This window comes from Seriola dumerili, unplaced genomic scaffold (genome assembly GCF_002260705.1).
Source record: "Seriola dumerili isolate Sdu_G_001 unplaced genomic scaffold, Sdu_1.0 BDQW01000442.1, whole genome shotgun sequence".
Taxonomy (NCBI): domain Eukaryota; kingdom Metazoa; phylum Chordata; class Actinopteri; order Carangiformes; family Carangidae; genus Seriola; species Seriola dumerili.
The window spans coordinates 231,233-255,410 of NW_019174697.1; the positions used below are offsets into that span (position 1 = coordinate 231,233).

General features: G+C 39.8%; 2 protein-coding genes across 2 annotated transcripts; one reads left to right on the plus strand and one right to left on the minus strand.

The window, feature by feature from the left end:
- Positions 1-621: 621 nt before the first annotated feature.
- On the minus strand, positions 622-11,501 carry morn5 (MORN repeat containing 5). Its single transcript, XM_022762224.1, has 5 exons — positions 11,198-11,501; positions 10,934-11,081; positions 8,917-9,028; positions 8,498-8,629; positions 622-955 (listed from the first exon to the last, which is right to left on the minus strand). Exons 1-5 carry the CDS (start codon positions 11,242-11,244, stop codon positions 837-839), a joined length of 558 nt encoding a protein of 185 aa, XP_022617945.1. The 5' UTR covers positions 11,245-11,501; the 3' UTR covers positions 622-836.
- Positions 11,502-11,570: 69 nt separating this feature from the next.
- ndufa8 (NADH:ubiquinone oxidoreductase subunit A8) lies at positions 11,571-18,256 on the plus strand. The gene is made up of 4 exons (XM_022762225.1): positions 11,571-11,732; positions 14,287-14,450; positions 16,453-16,618; positions 17,734-18,256. Exons 1-4 carry the CDS (start codon positions 11,682-11,684, stop codon positions 17,869-17,871), a joined length of 519 nt encoding a protein of 172 aa, XP_022617946.1. The 5' UTR covers positions 11,571-11,681; the 3' UTR covers positions 17,872-18,256.
- Positions 18,257-24,178: the final 5,922 nt, after the last annotated feature.

A 24,178-nucleotide genomic window follows, 5' to 3' on the forward strand; every position in this document is an offset into this window, starting at 1 on the left:
GTTATTAATTTCATTTATTGATGTTATTTTCAATTTTTAACAAAAGCTAAAGTTGTTTAGGATGAGGTGCATTCGTAATACAACAGATTATCTACTAAAAACAGTTCATGGTGCTAATATTTTAAAGAGTTTGGTTTTTAATGAATGCATGATCCTCACTCTGCAGACCTGTGCACTTTTATCATTACCTGCACATTAGCATTAGACATTATTTGGAATATTTCATTTCAGACAACATGCACACATCTTCGTGGATATATGAAAACTCTGACAATTTCACACCTTTAGTATTAAAATATTCATTTGATAACTGAACTGAAGCTGTTTATTTATGCATAGAATGGGGATGTTTCCATGATTGATTTTTTACTTTAAATATTATGTAGGCTATATCTTTGTATGAAGGAACATTTCAATATGCTTGTAACTGATATCAAGGATAAAAACTGCATCAAAAATCAAAAGTGTGTTTATGTTGAACAATCACATCAGTGTCAATTCAGGTTTAGAAATTTGATTTGATCAGGTTAAAACATCTTTTTTTTTTGGATGGGTTTAAATAAATGAACCTCTCTCTCTCTCTCTCTCTCTCTCTCTCTCTCTCACACACACACACACACACACACACACACACACACATAATGTTATGGAAATGCACTGAGAGCAACTCCTACAAGGTTATAAAAAAAATAACATAAACAGTGCACATGAACCTATTGCCTATTTTCGCTCATTATACACAATCAAAGACAAGACCATGACAAGACATTTCCTATAGATTTAATATCAATAAAAAGAAAATGTTAAGTGCAGTTCTAAAATAAAAAGCAGGTCTATCATTTAATATTGCTGGTCTCTTCAGGTCTGATTGAAGGAGATTTTTCAGGATCAATGCCAACAACCTCATCCCACGCTTTCCGACAAGTGCGCACAATCCACTCATGTTCCGAGTCATCTGTTGGAAAGATATAATTTGAAATTATTGAGAACTTGTGTTAGTAATGGTACTAGAAACAAAGTTTGGATGAAAACTAATTTTGTTTTTCTAAATGTCTGACCTGTGTTCAAAGAAGGAAAAGAAATAATCTACAAACCGCAGGTTGAAGTGTAAAGGGAGCACAGCAAGGAACTGCATTCAGTTTGCTGAACTCACATAAAACGTTTAAGTCAAATCTGTAATAACAAGGAGCCTGCATAATTAAACCGCGGGTCATTTTGTGTGGTGGGCTGCAACAGTGAAGTGCCATTCAAGTCTCGGGTAAATCTGTCAAATCAAGATAACCCTGACAATTAGGAGAAAATAACTTCTCAGAGCCACTTCAGACACCAATAAATAATAACCCCAAAAATGGACGCCAATTTTTTTAAACCGAAACGACTGCCAGAGGAGCTGATAATAAACCAGTTTTTCATTGTTAAAACTGAAATGAGTAGCTAATTGCAGGGGAAGTGAGCTTTCTCTGGAGCGCGTGCAGCTGCACGCACTTGAACGGCTCGCGGGCCTCACCCCCAGGTTCTACTGCGCGCGGGGTTCCATTGTACAGAGGAGCAGGTCTGCAGCTCTCGGATTGATTGTGTGTAATTGCCAGCAATGGGCGTCGACACTAACAGCCACTTCAACTACAAACCACCCTCCTCTCTTTCTCTGTGTGTCTGCCTCTCTTTCTACCTGCTCTGATCGGGAGGTCAATTGAACATATCGGACATGCGGACAGCTGCCACGCAAACATTTCCACCAGTCTTTGTGACACACGTGTCGGTGGAAGAGGTCATTATTGAAGCCTATGTGTCGCCGTGTTGCCATGAGACTGACCTCATTTAGCCACGAACCACAACCTGCCTTAATGATAATTAGATTGGGACATTTTCATATTTGCTGTAATTCTGCCCTCTTGAGATTGTATAGCAGCGTTTATCTCAGGATTTAAGTCATGTGTAATTGGTACCTTGAGTTATTTGAGGGCACAGGTGGCTGGTATATTTAGGTAATTTCCTGCAATCTGAGGACAGCAGAACATTTTTATGATTTGGATTTACCAATTTTTGTAAGTCAGTGCATAGACTGCTAAATACAGAAATAAATAAATAAAATCACATCACATCTGTGGTTCTCTCAGTGAAGTAATGATGTAGGAACATTTTTAGGGACAATTTCAGGAAAAGATTTTGTCTGTATATCATCACTTTAAAATTCAATTAAGTACAGCATAAACACACACAGTTTATTAAACAGTTCTCTGGCTGATATCCATCTCGACTGTAACAACCTGCACGGACTGTTCAATGTACACGGGAGAGAGTGTGGGGAAGCGATAATGGCACCTTGTTAAAGTCTCTTTATCTTAATCCTTAAAATACACTCTAAGGGAAAAGTGTTTCCTTCCAGCCTAATGGCAGTGAATTAACACACACACAGACACACATATGCACTAAGACAGACACGCATGGCTTAATTAGCAATAGAAAAAATCTGCTATATGAGATGACTGCAATCCTCTGATGTGATGGTGAAGTAGAAAAACAGTGTAATATTCATGTAAATAGTAGAGGTAGGACTCTGTGATGTCATCAAGAGACAAACTGGACCTGATCCACTGACAGTGACGAGGCGCTCAACTTAAAGAACTTCCTCTATTTGCAATATACATGGTCATTATATGCTAATATAAATGCATTTTGTGGTTTCTGACTGGAGGCAGTACAGTGAATCAAACTTACCTAAATGTGAAAGTCAAACAAACATTCAGACGTACATGTACAAGTCATCTGTCTCCAATTCACTGCAAACAGAACAGCCCTTGGTTTTGTGTCTTGATCACATCACTGAAAACAGCGCAGGTTTTTGGGGTTTCTTGCTTTGAAGGCCAGATACTGATCTTTAAAATTATTAATCCATCTGTCACAGCTCACAGGATTAACTTGTGAATCCTGTTATATGGTGAATTTTTGTCTCAAATGTATGAAAAAAGAGAGTTTCAGGAAAGGCAGCGTGAGGATTTGTTCCACTCCCCAGGGCTCCGACTGATTTTATCTGTCTGTGAAACACCTCGGCTGGATGAGGACAAAGGGAGGGGCTGTGGTTTGGTCACCAGAGGTGTTTTCCTTGGCAGTGGAATGTTTTCAGTGTGGAACTCTTTCTGCGCAGAGTTTCAAAGGGAAGCGGTTATTCCAGAAACAGGAAAGTCCTACAAACAATATGGCAACACATGGCCCCTGCTGGAGCTGCTGCCGTCTCTTGCACTGCTGTGAGTGTTGCTGCCTGTTGCCAAAAGAGACTATACATAACTGACCGTGTGTGTGTGTGTTTGTTTGTAATAACAGAGCACGCTCAATCAGTCAGTGGTGGAGATTTGATTGTGCAGATGTGGCCTATGCATCTTTTTCCTTCATTGTTCTTTAATTACAGTTTTACAGAGTAATGCAAATGTTTTATATTACACCTCAAAACCTAAGTAACAATCTTCATCAGCAATGACAAATTAAAGTAAAATGATGTGTCTTTTTATGTTTGTTGGAAAGCCCTTTTGAGTTGTGTATTTAAAATATTTAGCTATTTGACTGTGATTTGTGTTTCAGATTTAACATTTGTGTTTCAGATTTAACATTTAATCATATCAATGTGTTGTAGTCTGTTGGCTTTATTTAAGATGGATTATGACAGAGTGAGGTGGCAGTAAGTGGAAACATATGTTTGCTGTAATGCTTTCAAATCACAAAAAAATGTAAATAAAAAACAAAAAATCAGAAAAACAAAATTAAATCATGATTCAAATCTCAGTCTCTGAATTCCATTAACTGCAAGCAGCATTTTAAAATGCATGGAAGCGAGATGGAGCGTTAATTATTTGTGTTTATATCACGCGTGATCCTTATGATTTTAATTGTCTTAATTTAACAAGCTTTCCCTCCACTATTAGCAAAACAAACAGACAATTAAATCAAACTTCTCACCCTGTAAGCATCCTTATTTTTAATCTTAATTCATTTTAATTCAGAGGTGAAAACACCTGCTGCCTGCCACCAATGAGAATTCATAATGAAATGTGTTTTTGTTTTTTCTATAAAATACCTGTTCACACAATGCAAAAGTATTTAGTGAGCCACATGACAAATAAACATTCAAATAACAATCAGCTGAACAGATCATATTAAAATGAGAAGACAAAGATGGATTAGTATGCCAGCTCATCTGTAATGCAATATGTGAGAGATAAGTTGAAGAGAAGAAAAACTGCTGATTTCATCCTAATGACACACACACACACACACACACACACACACACACACACATAGACACACACACACTAATGTCCCATCTGACTCCTACTGATCTTGCTTGAACCACTCTTCCAAAGTTGCTCCGTTTTTTAGTTTGTCTTATCCCAGTGTTTCTACACAAAAAGGCTTCCAATAGACTGTTCATAAAATGTACTGACAACTGCCAAACTCCCTTATCCAAACCAGAACCTGAAATTTTGGTAAATAATGATGATGTGGCTCCCTGCATCTCAAGGGTTGTAAAACCTATTGACATTGTAGCATAATTCTGTAAGTGAATGACATTCCTTTTCTCAAATTGAATCAGAAAACCAATTTTATAGGCAATTTAGTAGAAAGGATCTTTTCAAGACAAATTTCGTTTAAACAAGAGGACAGGAAACAATGATCAATGTCAGCTCAGTGGGTAAAGAGGGCATTTGCCATCATCCATTGGTTACACAGACTGCTCCTTTTGCTTGCAGAGTCATTTTGGTCAATGCCCTTTAACAGCTCCTCTAAACCATGTAAATGCTTACTGGTCCTAAACCAACAAGTGAGGTGAAATTTGTGATGTTTTTGTGGAATCAGTTGAGTGGACCACTTACAATCAGAATCAGTGTAAGCCTGTTATTGTAAATTGGTCAGGTATCACATTATTATTGTTTATACAAGGTGACTTGTACTTGAGCAGTTTGTGGTTCAGTGTCTTGCTCAAGGATACCACGGCATGTGGAACAAACTAAGCTTAGAGTTAATGCCCAACCTGCTCTACCACCTGAGCTACTACCGCTCCTAGTTAAATGATAAATTATTAGCCTAAACCTTTCAAGGAAATGTACGAGGTAATGTAGAATCAGGATCACTATAGTATGGCTTACTGTTGAGAGTTAGTGTTCCATTAGTGTCACAGCTTGCTTTTGAACTCTTTGGACACTGGAAGTTCCCACTTAGTAATTCCAACTGACACTGTCCCCTCTCTCCATCTCTCCATCCTCTATCCTTCTATTTTCTACATGGTGTACCAGTACTCTTGACGAATCCCTTCATACATGCAGGCGTATTAGCAGCTTCTTGATGACAAGAAATCGGTTCAATTCCAAAAATACTCTAAACCTCTTGGGGAATATTAGCAACAGATCCTATTGTTTCGCTGCTTGGCACTATGCCAAGAAGAGCTGTTTGTCCAAGTTAGCAACGGTAACTAAGGAGGGCAGGACTTTGCTTTGGTCAGCTTTGGCCAGTGAGTCAAGTTTAGCCTGTTATTTCCAAGCAACAATATTTAGTTCCATGGGGTGAAACTTGAATCAGCTGTGTTTTAAAACAGTACCATATGCATCATTTTTGCAACTTTCCTAGATATGAAGCTTTGTCTCCACTATCTTCACTGCCTTACTTCTCCCTTGCCCTGCATCCACCAGTTGTAACCATTACATCTGGAGCTCCTTCCTCTTTCCTTGCTGCAGCAAACGTCCCCACTGGGAGGGTGGGTCTTCCCTGTGTCCCATCATACTCACAGTCCTCATCCTGGGCGGAAGCCATGAGGCAATAAATTCTGTCTTCACACCCACTCTGACAAATGTGCCTTCACCTCCCAGGGTTGAAAAATAAATCCATACAGGATACAGGGGCATTCTTCTCAAGAATTGTATACCAAGACAAGAAGGAGAGCACAAATACCGTATGTGATATATACAACCACGCATACACAGACATCTCTCCACACACATGCACGTAAACGCTGCGAAAAAAAACAAGGCACACATCAATTAAATAGTTCCTGTTTGACTCCATATTTATCTAAATCAAAACAGAGTCAGAGCATTGTTGGGAAGTGCTCAGTTCCTCTTCTTTTTCATCTTAACATCCAAAAAAAAATCTTTCCCTCTCATCCTCCTCTTTTGTTCTCTTCCTCCCTATCTCTCTCTCTCCATCATTCCACTGATCAATACCAGAACTATAATGATGATGAACAACCGGCATCAAGTAAAAAAATCGCAAAACATATTTTTGTCTTCGTTCACATGCTGAGGACATCTGTTGAGGATGTGGACCCTCTCCTCTGTTTCCTTCTGTCTCTACACATATGTAAATGAGATTTGTGTGCTGGTGGAACTAATCTGTATTATGTTGCAAGTAGCTCATCTGAATACAAATATTCTGCCCAAAATTGCATTTCCACCTTAGGGAGCTTATGAGTCATACCTCAACTTCTGCCAGGGCTCATGTCTTGACACATGTCTGCATTTGTAAGGTAAGAAACGATCATATCCATTCACATACAAAATAAAACAGATTCAGGAATCATCATATGAAAATCCAGATATTGAAGCTGGACTTTGTCTTATTTCTTAAATGACTGAGGAATACCAGAAATGCTTCTCACATTTCTGCAACTAAAAGCATGAGTCCTGTATGATTTTGTAAACCCTCCATGCATGCAGTTTGTTAAGATACTGCACAGCACATGTCAACATGACTATGAGACTACAGCACTGCTAGCAGCTCTGAAAAAGTCAGGGGTTCCCCAAAATCAGCAGGGTTCATCCTCTGGGGACCATGAAATGCCTGTTCAAACTTTCATGGCAATCCATTCATTAGCTGTTAAGATCGTTCAGTCTGGACTAAAGTAGTGGACAGACCTACAGACCAACCGACTGACAACCTGATACTGTCCCGAGATCCCGAGAGCCATGCTGCTAGCATGGGTGAAAATGGTCATGTCAAACTGCTGAGTTTAAAGGCTGTTGCCATGTAGATCTGCATTATACTCCTTCCCAGGTACACAAAAAAAAATTTGATTCAAATCCCAATGCATAATTCACAACATTATGTACAAGCATGGCAGGGGAGACATGACGAGCAGAGGATATCAGAAATTGGGAATTCCTTGGACACCTGACAAACTGCGTTCACTTCAAATCAGGATTTCCAAAACAGGGCACTAGTTCAGTGGAAAAATGTGTCTCGAATTTTCCACTTTTGACAAATAACAAAAACCTTTGAAATGACTGAAATAGCCTATAGAAGCATGCTTATCAGATTGTTTGTAACAGTAATCTTCCATCAGAAAATCCAGGGATAATCTATTTAAAAATCACTCCATAGGTTCATTGTTATCAAATCCTTCCCATATGGCCACACTATATGCTTTCAGACTTGCAGTTATTAAAACATGGGCAAAGAAAGAGGATCTTGCCTGAAACAAATTAAATTCAAGAGCTTCACCATGTTTGAAAGTAGCCTCAGTAAAGCTTTTTATATGTCACCTGTTCTCTAAAAAGTTGAGCTGTTGAAAAGTAGATAATTTTACACAGAGCTACTATCTTGTATGACAAGGCAGCAGCAATGACTCGGTCAGTAATAATTTAGCTGATTGCATGGCTTTTAACTCCATGGATCTTCCTGAGGTATAGGCCTGAGTGGACATTTCCTTCCTTGAATAATAAAAAATTATAGACCAACAAGTAAAACAATTACATGAGGACTCTACACTAAGGAACTACAAGAGCATCTATGGCAAAGCACTCAGACAATCCATTAGCTCAACCATGTAGGTGCAATTTCATGTCCTTTGTGAACGCCCTAACAAATGTGTGTGCTGCACACTGCAAATTGGAAATATAGGTTAAATCAACAGCAACATGATTACTGGAATTAATGTTTTTCCTAGTTATGATCAGTTATAGAAACAAGTGGTGCTGCTTTATTGCGTTTCAGCATAAATATATTAAAATACTGCAATCTATCATGGATAAGATGTTTTATTGGATATAAAACTGTGCTTAATTTGAAAAGTAATTTTGTCTTTGCTCTTGACTTTAATCTTTCCTATTTACCTTGGCATCACAGGCAAATATGTCTGGATATTACTCCACGCACAGATACAGCCAATTTGGCATCAGGTTAGTGGAAAAAATGTGCATGAAGTGAAGAAATGTAAGCAGTGAGAAAAAGAGGTACGTTTTTAATTATGATTGAGATGTTGTGAAAATGTCAGTTATCCCTGCTTCATATATCGATTGTGGAAGGCAGCAGGTAATGCCTACTTTTTTTTTCATCTCAAAATAATAGTTGCTAAGCTCGCTTATAATAATAGTTCACACTATGTTTAGGTTGGAAGGATTATTATTATGAATCAAAGTAAGGGGTTACATGTGCACTGTATCTCTTATGCACCAGTCATCTTTGGTGTCACAAGGCTACAACAGTGATAATAACAGGATATTTTCTGCCTCACCTGCATTCCTGAGGAATCTTCCCGTGTAGGAGGTGACAACTTTCGTGGTGGGGTCATAGAAACCATCTCCGCAATCGTAACACCACTCAGGAATAACACGTGGAGGATGCAGATCAGTTAGCTGAGATTCTCCTGAATGGACAGGGTAGATGTTTTATGTTGAACTATTTTCTTATGATGGTTTACTATTATCAGCTGGAGGAATGGCTCAGTGGTTAATACTGTTGCACACCTAGAAGGTTCTGTGTTCATATCTTAGTTTTCTCAAATGGCTTTGGCTGTTAGTTCTCTTACTCTAACAGTGTTTTAATTCTTGGCAATCATTGATGTGAGTGTGTTTCTGTGTGAGTGGGATAAAGAAGAAACCACAGTCATTTCACTGAATGAGTGAATATGTGAGCAAATAAATGGATTCCAACCTGCAGGTCTGAGTCCATTGCATCTCTCACTGTAGAAGCGTCTGTCATAACCATCGCAGTAGTCCCAGTCCTTTTCCTGGCACTGCAGACCATCAGCAAAGGTAAAAGACCCCTTGTGAGGAAGCACAATGAAAAATAGAGAAAATCATCTTCATTCCTCAGTCATAAACTTTTAAAGGTCAATTCACCTAAATGGAAAATAAAACTCTTCCACTTACATCTAGTGGTGTCTGGCCATGAATAGTTTCAGTGTTATTTGCCAAAGTTTTGCAACATCCGCATCTTGAAACCACCCCAGTACAACAATGTCCCTGTTACTCAAGATAATCCACAGACCTCACTGTTGACAGTTTTTGTTGGGACTGTTTCTTTGGCAGAATGTACTTCCAGTGAAAACTGTTGAAAGTGAGGTCTGGAGGTTATCCTGTGTACCCAAGACATGGTTTCTGGATAGATAAGTTGCTGGTGAGGTTTCCAAATGTCACTTTTCAGTACTTTAAGCACCACAAAAGAGTCTAAATTTCCCTCCATTGTCTTTGGGTTTAGGCTGAAATCTTAGAGATGGATATCTCAAAACCTCAGCAGAAGAAACCAAAACTGTCTGCATTGATATGTACCAGTAGTGGAAAGTGGAAAAATATGTGTTTGGGTGGGTGTGTGTGTGTTTGTGTGTGTGTGTGTGTGTGTGTGTGTGTGTGTGTGTGTTTCTGTGGAATGATGCATTATTGACAATGAAAACTGACTTTTTAAATAAACATACACTGTTCAGTAATTTTGTGTATTGGAAATGTAACAATAACATTTTCACTTCAGTGTCAACAATGTACTTTGCAGTCACCAAAAAGGCCCATTAAATGGATTTTTAAGAGGGCATATTTGGTAAGAGACCAAATACAAATTTGAAGAGAAGAGGTGAATTTGTAATTTTTACTGATAATACGTTACAGCTAGTGTGATAGATTAGCTTAGTCTTATCTATTGACACTTTTCTGTGTAGATATTCAGACCTGTCATGGCATGACAAGTACAGGTGTAACTAATGATAACAACGATGGCTCAGCTCCACTGAAGCCATGTCAGTGAACCAGCATGTACAGCAGCTGGATCCTGGAAGCACCTACAAGGAAATGCAGCCTTGATTAGGTTAATAAATTACACCTGTGCTTTTCCTGCTATGACATTTTAAAATGTCTGTAGTAGAAAAGGTCCGTTAACATGCACTAGACATGACAGGTTACTGTTGGTTTGTTGTTGGTGTCTGTTTTATCTCCCAGCACTTTTTGTTAAAGTTTAAATACAGCACTTGCAGTGACATTTTAAAAGTTAAAATGCACATTGGATCTCAGACTTTTAGACACACAACCCTTTAAAATTCTTGCTAATTAACATAGAAGGCGAGGATGCTAAAAATCTATTCAGTGTGTCAAAAGGATAAGGCAACATTTGCAAATTTTCATGGCAAAAATATGTTTTTCTTATCCTAAATGCCTGGGCTCCTCAAACCCCAGGCTGAGAAGCATTGTTTGAAAGAAGAGGTGCAAGTTGCAGAATGAGGTTTGAGCTACCAGATATAATTTGCCAGAGTTTAAATTTCCGAGTTTATTGAATGGTTTAGGTATATTTTGAATGGAAGCAGGTTTTCTTGGGCTGGCATGAACGCAGGTGCAGGGTAGTCTGGGCCAAGGTTAGTCATGGTTCAGAGCTGCTATCATTTCACATGAACCGCAACTGCATTGATGATAATAATTGGAGTGATCGCTGTTGTGGCAAAAGCCCATGGAAGATTGCATCAGAGCAGGAGAGACTATAGCTTCATGCAGGAAAAGGGGAGAGAAACCTAATAACTACGACAGTAATGGTGAGTGATTGCTAAAAGGGACCAGATGTGATATCAACTATAACCAATGTGAAACACACAATCATGCAAGTGGATACATATATTGTGACATTCATGCAGACACACACACACACACACACACACACACACACACACACACACACAAACACAACTCCTCACCTGTTTTGCTATGCCGTTTTCCCAAGTGGCCTCATATTTACTTCCATTTGGAAAATATAGCACTCCTTTGCCATGGAACATCCCATCTTTCATCTCTCCCTCATACTTGGTCTCTGTGGGAAAGGTATATTCTCCTTTTCCCTCCATCCTGAGGGAGAGTAGAGGTGGTCAACTTTTAGCTAACTATGAACCACTTGTGTGAGTTATTTGGCTGTGTGAACCCTGCTGTTTTTAAGGGTTATGAAACATTCATATCAATTTTACCTGCCATTTTTTGTTTCCCCTTTGTAACGGCTCCCAGTGACCTCCATTTAATATACTGTCGTCTTCACAAAATAAAATAAGATACGCCGTTGCCATGGCAACACTGCAACAGGCAGCAACAGACAAAGAGTGGAAGGCTCCTCATGAAAACGCTTAGGATAGAGGGCAGTGGACTGCTGTCACTGTCTTTTAGAAAAAAATTCGAAATAAAACGGAACAAAATTGCAAATTTAAGAAATCTTCTTTACAGCCTTTTCACTTCTTTCTTTCGCTTATTGTTTTTTTCACTACGCATGCGGGCGCCTTTTGTCGCTCTCTCTGCAACGTCATCAGAGCGCGCCTCCCGGCTGCAGCAGCAGAGCAAACCAGACTGACCTTCTCCCCGGCCTCGTCGCTCGTCCTGGAGCCTGACGAGGACCTTGAATGTTTTTCAGTAGCGGTGTTTGATATTTTGTGATATTGATTTGTTTGATATTGTACAGCCATGCCCACAACGGTGGAAGTCCCCACACTGCAGGAGCTGAATGTGGACGAGGTGAGCAGCGGTTATTGTTTAGCTTGAATGAAAATCATAGTAAGATAGAAGATGCTAGCTAACTAGCTGCTAACGCTAGCTGCCATAGGCTTCAGGATTTGCTCAGTAACTAATATTTTTTTGCCGCTGGCGTTTCCAGCCCTCACAATGGTAAAAGTTAGTTAGATAATGTAAGTTTATAATAGATGAGCTGGTGAATATTTCGGAATACATTTGGAGCTGGTGAATATTCTGCCATCGTTGTGATAGGCACCATGACAATATTAAGTAGCGTTAGAGGAATCAAAATATGTCTCCAAGGCGATGCAGAGAGATGACTGGCTGTTAACCATCGTTAACTTTGTCTTCACAGGGTCTCTATTGCTCTTTTGATAGTCCACATTACGTCTTCATTTTGGCCCTGTGGCCACAGTAACTTTACAGTGGTTGACCCAAAACAAACCATTGACTGGTTCATGTCAGCCGCAGTGTTATTTGGCACATTGAACTTGTCCTTGGAAGTCAGGTGGAAGCTGGCAGCAGCTTGAATCTTTGAGATACCAACCAATGATATAATAGACGATATGTGTGCATGTAATAGTTTCTTTTAAATTTAATAGTTAAACAATTTTTTGAAGAATTAAATTGTGAAGACACTGCCTTAAACCCCTCACTTCACACTGCTGTTCTGTTTTGGATTGTTCTATTGGCCAGGGCCTGACAAATACTTTTCCTCTATATATTAAGACTTATATAAAATTTGCTGCAGTGCATTCACACATTCTGAATATTAGTCTGTGAGATCAGAATTTTTACTTTAAGTACAGTAGAGTATTGTAATACATTTGCATTATTAGAGTTCAGCACTGATGTGCAGTACATTTATTTATATAAAAATGCATGCACATGGCAGTAGTTGGAAATATTGATGAGAGATGCTGGGCTAAAGAATGGTTGTTCTCCAAAAAACAGCTCAGACCTCATAATAACTGCCTCTTAAACCACAAAGTCTATTTTCATTGTGTGTGTGTGCGTGTTTTTATTAACAAACTTAGTAAACAAGATAAAAATTGTAGACTAAATAGAGCTGCTTGGAAGTTTTCGAGAGTGTACTTTCTACTATTGGAGCTAGCCTAGCAGTTTCCAGCTGTTCCAGGTTAGGCAACACATGCAGATTCACTATATTGTGCCTTATTAATCAGGTCTAAAATATCAACAAGTGTCAGACTACACAAAAAAATGGAGACTACCTCAAAAAATGGAATTACAGTTGTACTCATAAGTTTACATACCCTGGCAGAATTTATAAGATGTGTGCCATTCTTTAAAGAAAACATGAAGAAGAAACACATTTATTTGATTTTTGATTGGATTCAAATTAAACTACAAACACAGAATAGCACAATAATTCACAATCAACAAAACATAGCAATAAAGAAAATAAGTATGTGGTACCTGTTCAAAAGTTTGCATAACCTTAGTTGTTAAAACTGTATATTGCCCCTTTTAGCATCAATGATGGCTTGAAGTCTTTTGTTATAGTTGTGGAGGAGGACCTTTATTTCTCAATCCAATAAATTCTCAAGTTTTCTTGCATGAAGTTTACATTTGTGATCTCTCCAAAGTGGTTCAATGATATTAAGGTTAGTAGACTATGACTGCCTCTCCACAAAACCTTCACATTTTTCTGCTATGGCCACTGATGGGACGACTTGGCCTCATATTTTTGATCATTGTCATATTGGAAAGTCCAAGTGTGTCCCATGCGTATCTTCTGGGCTGATAAATGCAAATTGTCTTCCAATATTTTCTGAAAAGATTCTGCATTCATCTTGCCATCAATTTTGACTAAATTCCCTGTGCCACTGTAGCTCACACATCCCCACAATATCAGAGTTCCTCCTACATGCTTCACAGTAGGGGTGGTGTACTTCTCGTCATAGGCCTTGTTGACTCCCCTTCAAACATAGTGTTAATGGTTGTGACCATAAAGTTCAATTTTGGTCTCATCAGTCCGAATGACTTTGTTCCAGAAGTTGTCAGGCTTGTCAAGGTGCTGTTTGGCATATTGTAAGCAGGCTGTTATGTGGTGTTGGCGTCATAATGGCTTTTTTCTGGCAACTAGACTCTGCAGCAGAAGTACCTTCTTATTGTGCGTCTTGAAATAGACACCCCACTTTTTTGCAGAGAAGCCTGTATTTCAGCTGAAGTTGCTGGGGGTAGGGGTTTTTCTTTGTGTTATGACCTCCTTTAACCTGTGTGTGTGTCTACTTCTGTCAATATCATCAAGCTAAACATTCAAGGGTATGTAAACTTTTATTTGGGGCCATTCAGATAATTTCATTATCATCAGTCAGGGGCACAAACAATTATGTGATAATAAATGGCTTCACCTGACCACTATCCCTAAATAAAAGAAAACTCATATTTCCCCCCCCCAAAAATTGTCAATATTTTACAAAGTCTGCCAGGGGCATGTAAATGTATGAGCACAACTGTATGTCCTCGCATACGTATTATTTAGTAATTAATAATCATTTTACCTTTGTTACCATTTTTTTTTTGTGTCTGTCAGATCAATGTGTCATCTGCAGTGCTGAAGGCTGCTGCCCACCATTATGGCTCCCAGTGTGACAAACCCAACAAGGAGTTCATGCTCTGTCGCTGGGAGGAGAAGGACCCCAGGAAGTGTCTAGAAGAAGGGAGGAAAGTCAACGAGTGTGCGCTCAACTTCTTCAGGTAACACACCTCCATACATAGACACAGTTACTGAAACATTCAGGAAACAAAAGGAGTTTACATATTGTGTGTTTTTCTTATAGATTCATTACAAAAAGAGTTGATAAATCAGATATGTGGGAAACTGTGAATACCTGAAAGAAAATGTGAAAGAAAGCAGTGAGCAATGTATTTGACAGTTAAGGTGATACTCGAGAGATTCAGCAGATGAAGCCACTCTGCTATCAACTGCAAAACTGAACAGTGGGCTGGTGGTCAGAGTGTTATTTAAGATGTGGCTGGACTCTGGAATCAGCTGGAGAGTGCACAGTATGATAGTCCATGTAAAACCATGGTCAAGAGGTTTGTGGTCAAGAGTTTTTGCATTTCTTCCTCTGTGATGGACATATGGGCAGAATATGTGCTTTGAGGTTGCAAATACTGCCGTTGGACAGTTGTTGTTGCAGGGGTTACAGCTGTTCACACAGAAAGAAGATTTCAGTGTTGGGACGTCTGGTTTCCTGTTCTGTAATTTGTCCTACTAATAAGCGCTCAATTCCATCTGCTTCTACTAAGTTCTCAGAACAACAAGTGGTGAGAATTTGTAGCTGGATAAGGAAGATGTCTATTAGATCTCTATATTATATTCATATATCTATATGACTAATATTTAAGAAATTAGGTAAAAAATATGGTATACGTTGTCCTATTATTAAGTGTATCTTGGGTGGAAGGAAAGGTGAGTGGTTAATTTGCAGACCACTCAAGTGTTTTTGTAAATATGAATACAAGGAGAAAGCTTCAGAAGACACAGAAGAAAGAGAAATAAACACCAGAATAAAACTCTGAACAGTGGGGTAGGCTTTCAGCAGAACCACAACAGGTTTTTGGTCAAACTTTCGGTTCCACTTTCCTGAGATGTTGCCAAAAGTCTGAAAAATGTTTTCCATTATGTAAGTGTACTTTTGTCACAGAACTAATCTCACAGCTGTTTGTATTTTTGGATCATCTGGATTAATTGAACGACTCGGTCTTTATTCCTGCAAAGCCATTTAATTATTTATTATTAATTTCCTTTAAAAAGTTTTATCTGCCTTTTTTGGCGATTGAAGAGTCAGCCTTTAACCCAAAGTCTCAACAAACACTTGTTGTCTTTAAATGAATAAAAAATAAATTATCAACAAGAGGTGGCCAGAGTATGATCTTTGTCAATTCTCTGCTACTTTCTTTATAAAAATGACCAGTAGAAAAAAGGAATGTTAATTTTATAACTGAATAATCATACAGCCTGTTGTGTCTATAAAACTGCCACTGGGGGCTATTTGAGGAAGTGGTCTGGGGTTTTTCACTCTTAACTACTATGTCTGTGTTTACTGAAAGCTTTAGACAGAGCTTTGGTTATACCATGCAGTATTCCCATGCAGTAACTAAGGTGCTTTTGTGTGTTTTTGTGTCTCAAACCAGTTGTGGTTTTGGTTCTCAAAAAATTAAACAAAACAAAAAAAAACACATGACCTCCAATTCAATAGCAGAAGTAAATAACTGACACTCTAACCCCAAAGATAGACTGAGAGTTATTGTGAAAGAGAAGGACCTGTAATTATTATAATGAGGAAAGATTTGTGAAAAGCTGTAATTGCACCTGGGATCTGGTTTGATTCTTGGATGCTTTTGGCAACTGCCAGCCACCTTTAGGAGCACTGCCTTCTTCTTACGGAAACTTGTCCATAGTAATCAGAATTTTTTTGACTAGTGGAAACTGACTAGTCATAAACCAGAACTTAATAAAAGTTCCTGACTTGGTTTGGTGTCAGATCTTTAATTTGAACAGGTTCGGCTAACAAGATGAATGTGATTTCTTTATAAATCTTTAAATCTAAACTCCTATATCATATGTTCTTTTACAAATCAGTCCCCTAAATCGTCATATCTTTTAAAATATCTTCAGTATTTTAGAGGGAAGAATTCCTGCTCATGCATATTTCATTCTGATTCAAATCTCTGTTTGCATCTTTTCTTGTAGGCAAATCAAGGGTAACTGTGCCGAGTCCTTCACGGAGTACTGGACCTGTCTGGATTATTCGAACTTGGCAGAACTGCGTCATTGCCGTAAGCAGCAGCAAACCTTTGACAGCTGCGTCCTTGATAAGCTGGGGTGGGAGAGACCTGAGCTGGGAGACCTGTCTAAGGTGAGACTTGTGAGGGATTGACTGCGCATTGACAATGTGAGCAGCTGGGTTGATGGGCTCTATTCTTTCCGATTATGGGCTGTGCAAGAGCCTCTGATTGCATCTGCGTAGTGGTCTCATTCAGCTGCAGTGCTGAGCAGAAAAAATCATGTCTTTTTTGCTGCTTTGGGTTTTCTTTTCATTAAATTTCCATCTTTAAGGGGTTTGCATAACTGACTGGCAAGTGTTAATTAGGCAGCAGCAATCAAAGTACCACAAATGATCTTGACAATAGTTTTTTGGGCATTTATTTCTGTAGTCTTTGAAAAGACAAGAGCACAAACCTGGGAAGCCATGAATGGCTGTAATCAACTTTCTGGCCATTTTGCACTCACCAGGCAGAGCTAGTGTTCATGGAATTGAACCACATGAGCAGGGAAACAAAACAGAAATCTGAATTACTATGAAAAATATGCAGGTTGACTGTCCATGCTCTGGCCGAGTTTCTCTGGTTTCTCAGCCATACAACAAATAAAAAGATCTGGAGAGTAAAACTTTTGTTGAGTTTGGGCAGAGTCGAGAGGAAAGAGAGTAACTCATTCAGGTGGGAAGAAAGCTAGTGTAAGAGAAACTTAAGGCCAAGGTAGTAACAGAAGGAGAGAGTAAAAGAAAGGGGGAGGTCCTGACTTGCAAGCCAAAAGGAGAGCTGAGAGGATGTAAATCATGACATAAGGAAAGAGCTGTAAGAGGTAGAGGATGAAGGAAATACTGTGTTTCAGCAGTTCGGAGCAAAAGAGGGGCGTGAACCCACCTGCATAAACCTTTAATGGTAGACGATTTAAAGAGTGTGAAGGGTTTCCAAAAAAACTACTCTCACAATTTACCAGATTTTAAGCAATAGACCTTTACCGTCTGTTCTGAGAGTATGATATATATATTGTACATTATCCTAACATCCAAGGTAACTGTTGTGTTTCGAGTCAATTGTGTTGAATTTTAGGAAGAATCAGAATCAGAATCATTAAATTTCAAAATCTGAGCATGTCCACTAAAACGTTCTTGCAGGACACTGTTATTTCAATGTGTTTCCACTGTATATGAGAAGTCATGGCATGCCTGTTCCTTGTGTGTCATAGGTGACCAAAGTGTCTACCTCACGGCCCCTCCCTGAGAACCCCTACCACTCTAGACCACGTCCGGAGCCCAACCCTGCCATCGAGGGAAAACTGGAGCCATCCAAACATGGCAGCAGGTTATTCTTCTGGAGCTGGTGAGGTGGCTCTCGAAAGTCAGTCACCTCCCAAAGCCATGGGCTCTGTCCAAAAACAGCTCGACTACATGTGACCAGTGATACTTCAAAAGGGTTAAATCTCAGGTGCAGGCACAAGCATTAAGGATGCTAGTTTTGGCACATTTGCATGTGTAAGGTCTGAGAGCTGATTTTGGACAGGGCTCATGTCCTAACAGTCTTTCCAGCAGCTGTACTGTACCTCCAACATCGTCAAACAGTTTGATTAAGGAAGCAAGGATGGATGATTGTGTGAACAAGGTCCTTGAATCCATACAGCTTTCCTGACCACCTCTGTAAATGTAATAAGTGAACAAATGCAACATGCTGTTGTTGTTGTTGTTGTCAAATAATAAAGAGATAAATTATAATGCTGGATTTTGATGTCTCTTTTTTTAAAACTTAGTTGATATTAAGATATAAAGCTTTAAACATTTCCTAGCACAAGAACAAGCAACTATTTTTAGGCTTTATGGTGCCAGACACCGTTTCTTTGATATTGGCAAATTGTAAGCAACACCACTATGTTTGCACATCTGTGTTTTGTCCGAGTGTGTATTGTCAGACTGATGGGGGGTGAGGTTGGAGGTCAAGGCTCAGGGTCACTACCTGCAGCCAGAGAGAGCTGCTTCTGCTTCCTCCTTTTCTCCCAGCTCACTTCCTGCCTCTGACCTGGACTGGAAGAAGGCAAGTCGTTTCGGAGATGCACAGCAAAGTATGTTATTGCTGCCGGCACACGTGTGCATGCACACGCGTACTCATGACCCTGAATAGAAGGAGAAGAGAGGCCGATTCAAAGACATGCTGGCTTGAGGAACATAGAGGATTGTGCCAACACACACACACACACACGTGCACTCACATACCACCGGGACATTGTCCAAGATCAAAGTTGCAGTATAATGTGGTGAGGGAGATTCTGCTTTGTACAAGTTAACATAAAAGCTCACGATTTTGTTTAAGTATGCATATCAATTGTTTGAAATCTATACCAGAAATACTGGTGATTTGAATTGCTCTACCGCAAACGTCAAACAGTTTGAGTCTTTAACCCCCGCCATGTGGTTGATTTCTATGGGGACCAATAGAAATGCATGATTTGACAGCTTTCTCATACTCAAAAGCAGAGATGTGGCCCCAGGATGTTTGCATATAATGTAAGAGTGTTGTTTCAGGGCACAAAAACACAGGGACTTGACTTATAAGGGAGGTCGACAGCTATCAGTTGACAGTCACTGTGATTTTATTCAGAATATGTAAAAATACACCTTGAGCTTTTTTTGTTTTTGCTTATTCTAGATGGAGCACTGATATCATGACTACTGACGGTGTTTTCTATGCTGCATGTTTTCAACTGTTTCCCACAAGTGTCTTTTTATCCAGCGGACAGCAAGTTCAACAGTGCACACAGCTTATTGCCAAAAACAACCATATATTTTCGCTGTGTACAGTAGCTCCATGTATACATGCAGACAGGAGCGTGCATGTCTCTGTGTTTCTATGGGGCGTCACTGACAGTAGTTGCAGAAATCCCCTTCACAAGGTGTGGTCTGAACCTGTGGCTTTCACAGGAAACGTCTGACAGACCTCCTGACCTGGACAGTGGGACAAAGGGAGGAGGGAAGAAGGGATGTAAAGAGAAAAGGAGGTGTGGACAGAGGGAGACATGAAGGAGATGGGGGCAAGGGACAGAAAGGGGATGGCAAATAAGAAAACAAGGAAGGAGGTAGAAGAAGGTTAAAGGGAGAGAAATTAAGGAAGGGGGAGGAAAATAGAAAAAGCAACAGCCAAGGGGAGGTAAGGAATTAAGGGAAATGAGATGGGATGAGGAAAAAGTGAGATCCAGAGAGGGCAAGGTGGGGAATGACTTGAAAGCAGACAGACAGAGTGGGGGCTTGGAGGTTGTTCAGTGGCTGGCGGTGAGGCCCTGGGGCTCGTGGCAGGCCCGTCTCCATGCGACTTGCAGGAAGCAGAGGGTCATCGTTGTTTGACACGGCACCGCCACAGGAAACGGGCTCTGGCACAGGAAAGAAATACAATACGGGGCTTTCACAAGGCTACAGCCCGCCTGGGAGCCTGACGCGCTAAAATACTCAAACAACCAGGCTTGTTCATAACACATGACTGTCAATATTCCCATTGTTCAGTGTCACGTTTGACATAATAAAATGAATGTTTGAAGTGGTGATGGTCACTGACAGTCAAAGCTGGAAGACGTTTTTTTTTCTTTCTCCATCAGGCCACCTGTGTTTAACACTGAAGATGAAGTTCAGACATAAAACATGTCTCCTGGAACTTTAAATGCTCATTTACCACAAGCAAATCTGTGGTAAATGAGCATTAAAAAAGATAGATAATCAAGTGCTGTCTGAAATTTATAACAGAAAATTAACGCCGGATGGCAATGTTCTGGATTACATTATCAAAGCATTACTTCAGTGCACTTCTCTCCTATGAGACGTCTGCTGCATCCATGCCATTAGAGCCCTGAACATGTGGGTGCACTCGATTTCACAAACTCTAAAAATGTAGGTGTGTTTGATTTGTTTATGTTGGTGTGCCTTTCCTAGACATTTTCGCCCTGTGATCTTTCAGACTGTACATGTTGCTGAGTGCTGCTTTCATGTCTCCTCTCATCCCCTCAGACTGCACAGGGTGGCTTTGAACTGGCATGCAGGTTGCTGTATGTATAAAACACACAAGCACCAAGCTGCAAGTACCGGCACTACATCCATGACCACTGGGAGCTTCAAAAGAGGTAAACTCACACAAAAAGCACATGTGCTCACTTACGCAGTAGATATTGTTGTTTTTAATCTCTTATGTTTTCTGAGAAGAGCCATGCAGGCACCGCTACATCTCAGCAGGGAAAAATCTGGGTTTTCTTCAAGACCATGAGACCAAACTGAATTAATTCCAATGGAATAGCCACGATAGACAGCTCTGATGGCTGAGGTCAAATATATTTACACTGTGCTTCAACTTCAGTGAACAGGTCAATGTTAACAGAAACCAAAGTGAAGAAAGCTGTCATATTAGTTGTGTTGCACCACTATGAACCCCTGCACACACGAAATACAGCATGGTTTGTGTTGAGCCGTCAGATACGAGTCCAGTTCGAGAGCTTTGTGAGGATGTGGAAATGAATTTTGCAGTGCTACACTCTGGTGTACCCGGACGCTGAGCAATCTCACTATTTGCCAAAGTCAGAGATGTTGTGGATGATGAAAGAAAATGTGAGACTTATCGGGTCTGAAGAGCCAATTTCCTGCATACAAAGCTGTTTGCTGAATTGCTATTGCTTCTTTTTTTTTTTTAAATAATGTTTTTAATAATGGTAATGCAAAATAGACTTGATGGTAGAGGGGCCAAGACTGTGCACAAACTTTGAGATAAACACCGAACGCTGTTGAATATTACATTTCAGCTGACTTTTATAACATTTTTTAGTCGATATGGCAAACAGTTGCCTATTTTACACTTCCAGCACATATGGAGACACGTTCAGATTTATTTTGAGTTGTGTTTCTGGCCACTGAACAGATGTAAGTACAACATTCCCTATACACAAATGTTTGGTTCTGAAGCTGAGAAATGCTGCATTATGTTCACCAGCTAGTGGCTAACCCAGCCTGTCTGCCATTTGGTGCTGAGCAGGTTTTTTTTTTTTTTTTTTTTAACAAAGAACGCTTAGGTAGGAAAAAACAGTTGTGGCCGAAGAACCAAGACAATTTGTAGAAAGACAGTCTGTACGAGATGACTTCCTTTGACATTATAAATGGTGATTGATCCAACTTTATTATAATTAAATAATATAGATTACATCCATCACTCTTGAATTACTCCCAATTCCTTTTAATTTGTTTAGATGATTCTGCTTAACTCTTCTTTACAGTAAAACACATCACTTAGCCAATGTGCGGATTAAAGGGAAGTTCAAACAGAATGTCCTCCTAAAGATTTAAGAGACACACACACACACACACACACACACACACACACACACACACACACACACACACACACACACAGCCTTAAATCTGTATGGTGACAGAGTGATGACCATCACTTGTGTTTTGCATTCCAGTCAGACACGCTTCACAGCCGCTCTTTTCTTGCTGCAGTTTTGCCAAACGCCTCTGAATGCCGAGCTTAAGATAACATTTGGCGAATTTTTAAAAGTTTCTCTCAAGGTGTTAGTTGGTCAAAGACAAGACGGAGCAGGAGAGCCCTCGCTCCATAGCACACTAATGAAGCTCAGTCACACACTCACGGACAGACAATGAAATACACTGACATGTGAATACAGATGAACACACGTGAACGAATGCAGAGCAAAAAAAAAAAAAGAAAAGGAAAGAAAAAGACACAAGCAAGCGTGCACATTAACATTAGTGATAAATATCTTCCCACCATGAAGGAACTATGATTAAATCTATAGGACATAGCTGACATTTTTCTCCATATTTTTGTATAATTACAAAGCAGAAGTTTAATTCTTTTTTTCATGGTGAGTAATGGAATAGAATTTTAAACGACTCAAGACATGAAGAGGGATAGTCTGAGGGCTCAGCGAACTCTTGAGTCGGTTTATTCCACATGTTTAAAAATAAAACTGCAGCAATTCCTTTGCACTACGTGTTTATTCTGTGGTATCTGAGCAAATGGACTAATGTGAAGTATGTGCTGAAATGAGATGTCGAAATGACAGCTCGGCCTGTTGTCACACAGCTTAACACTCAAGAAGTTGTGGTCTGGGAGCCACACAGAGCAGTGTTTATTTGTCTGCAGGTGTGTGTGTGTGTGTGTGTGTGTGTGTGTGTGTGTGTGTACGTGCTTGCGCGAGTATGATAGATATAAAGTGCTCGCAGCCACAAAGTGTTTGTGTTTTGTTTGTGCAGTTGTACATATGTGTGGGAGAAAAGTTCATACGTGTGTGTGCATTGGTGCATAAATGTGTGTGTGTGTGTGTGTGTGTGTGTGTGTGTGTGTGTGTGTGTGTGTGTGTGTGTGTGTGTGTGTGTGTGTGTGTGTGTGTATGTGTATGTGTGTGTGTGTGTGTGTGTGTGTATATGTATGTATGTATGTGTGTGTGTGTGTGTGTGTGGTGCTGCAGCTCCTTCTGGGCTGGCTTGTGTTTATCTTGGCCTGATCCCAGACCTTCATCACTTCTCTGCTGATAGCTCCATTCCTCCATCCCTCTGTCCCTCCGGCTATTTACAAGTCTACCGCAGACTGCCTTTCCCTGCGTGCCAACATCCAATCCTTTTTCTCTTCCCCGTCCTCTCCTCTCCTCTTCTCTCCTCTCCTCTTCTCTCCTCTCCTCTTCTCTCCTCTCCTCTTCTCGCATCCCATTTCATTTCCTTTATCTCAGATGTGTTTCAGTGCTCTCCCTGAAAAATCCTTCCCTGTCTCACTCCTCTTCTTCTTCTTCTTCTTCTTCTTCTTTCTTCTTCTTCTTCTTCTTCTTCTTCTTCTCAGCCAAACAGCTCGAACCTAGCCAAGCTTAACTTTTGTGTGATTGTAGAATATTAGGAAGCATTCAGAAAGTAGGCTAATATCATTCCTTTATGTGGACTTCTGACAGTGTGATATGCTACAACAATCTCATAGTTAGATCATTATGTTTCTATATTAGTCTCACTCTGTTCATTCCCATTAAATCATGTAAAAAAAATGGTGATAAACAATTTCCCAGCGGACATTTTTTTTTATTAGTGGTTCTGTTCTATGGCTGTGTAACAGTGAGCCAGCATGCACAATACCAGCCATCATTCATTTTATTTTACACTCGTGCTTTTCCTACTGTGACATGGCAAAATGCCTTAATTGGTCTTTTTATATCATTATTATAAGATTAATATATTATAAAGCTCACAAGTTGCACTTTGTAGTTTTGTGTGCTTTACACTTTGGAGAAAAGTTGGATTCACAGTGTTATTTGACCTTCCAGGCAAACCAGGTCTTCATGAGCGAACTGCAAGTCAGGAAATACTGTGTCTCTGAAGGCTGACCCCTGAAGTGATATGGCATTTGATTGTTGTTAGTGTTTCAATGCAGTGACCTAATAATCATATATTCAGATTGTGTCGCTATGCAACGCCCATCTGACTTGTCTTATTAACTAGGTCGTAACTTGGAATTTGAAAGGTTTTGCATTCAGGTCTTGAGTCAAATCAAGTCTCGAGTCTCAACTTGAGTCCGAGTCTGAGCTCAGGTCTCCGGCTGTGCTGAGCAGTGAGGAGCCCTACAGTGTGACTCACTTTGACACTGGGGATGCCTCTGTGCTTTCG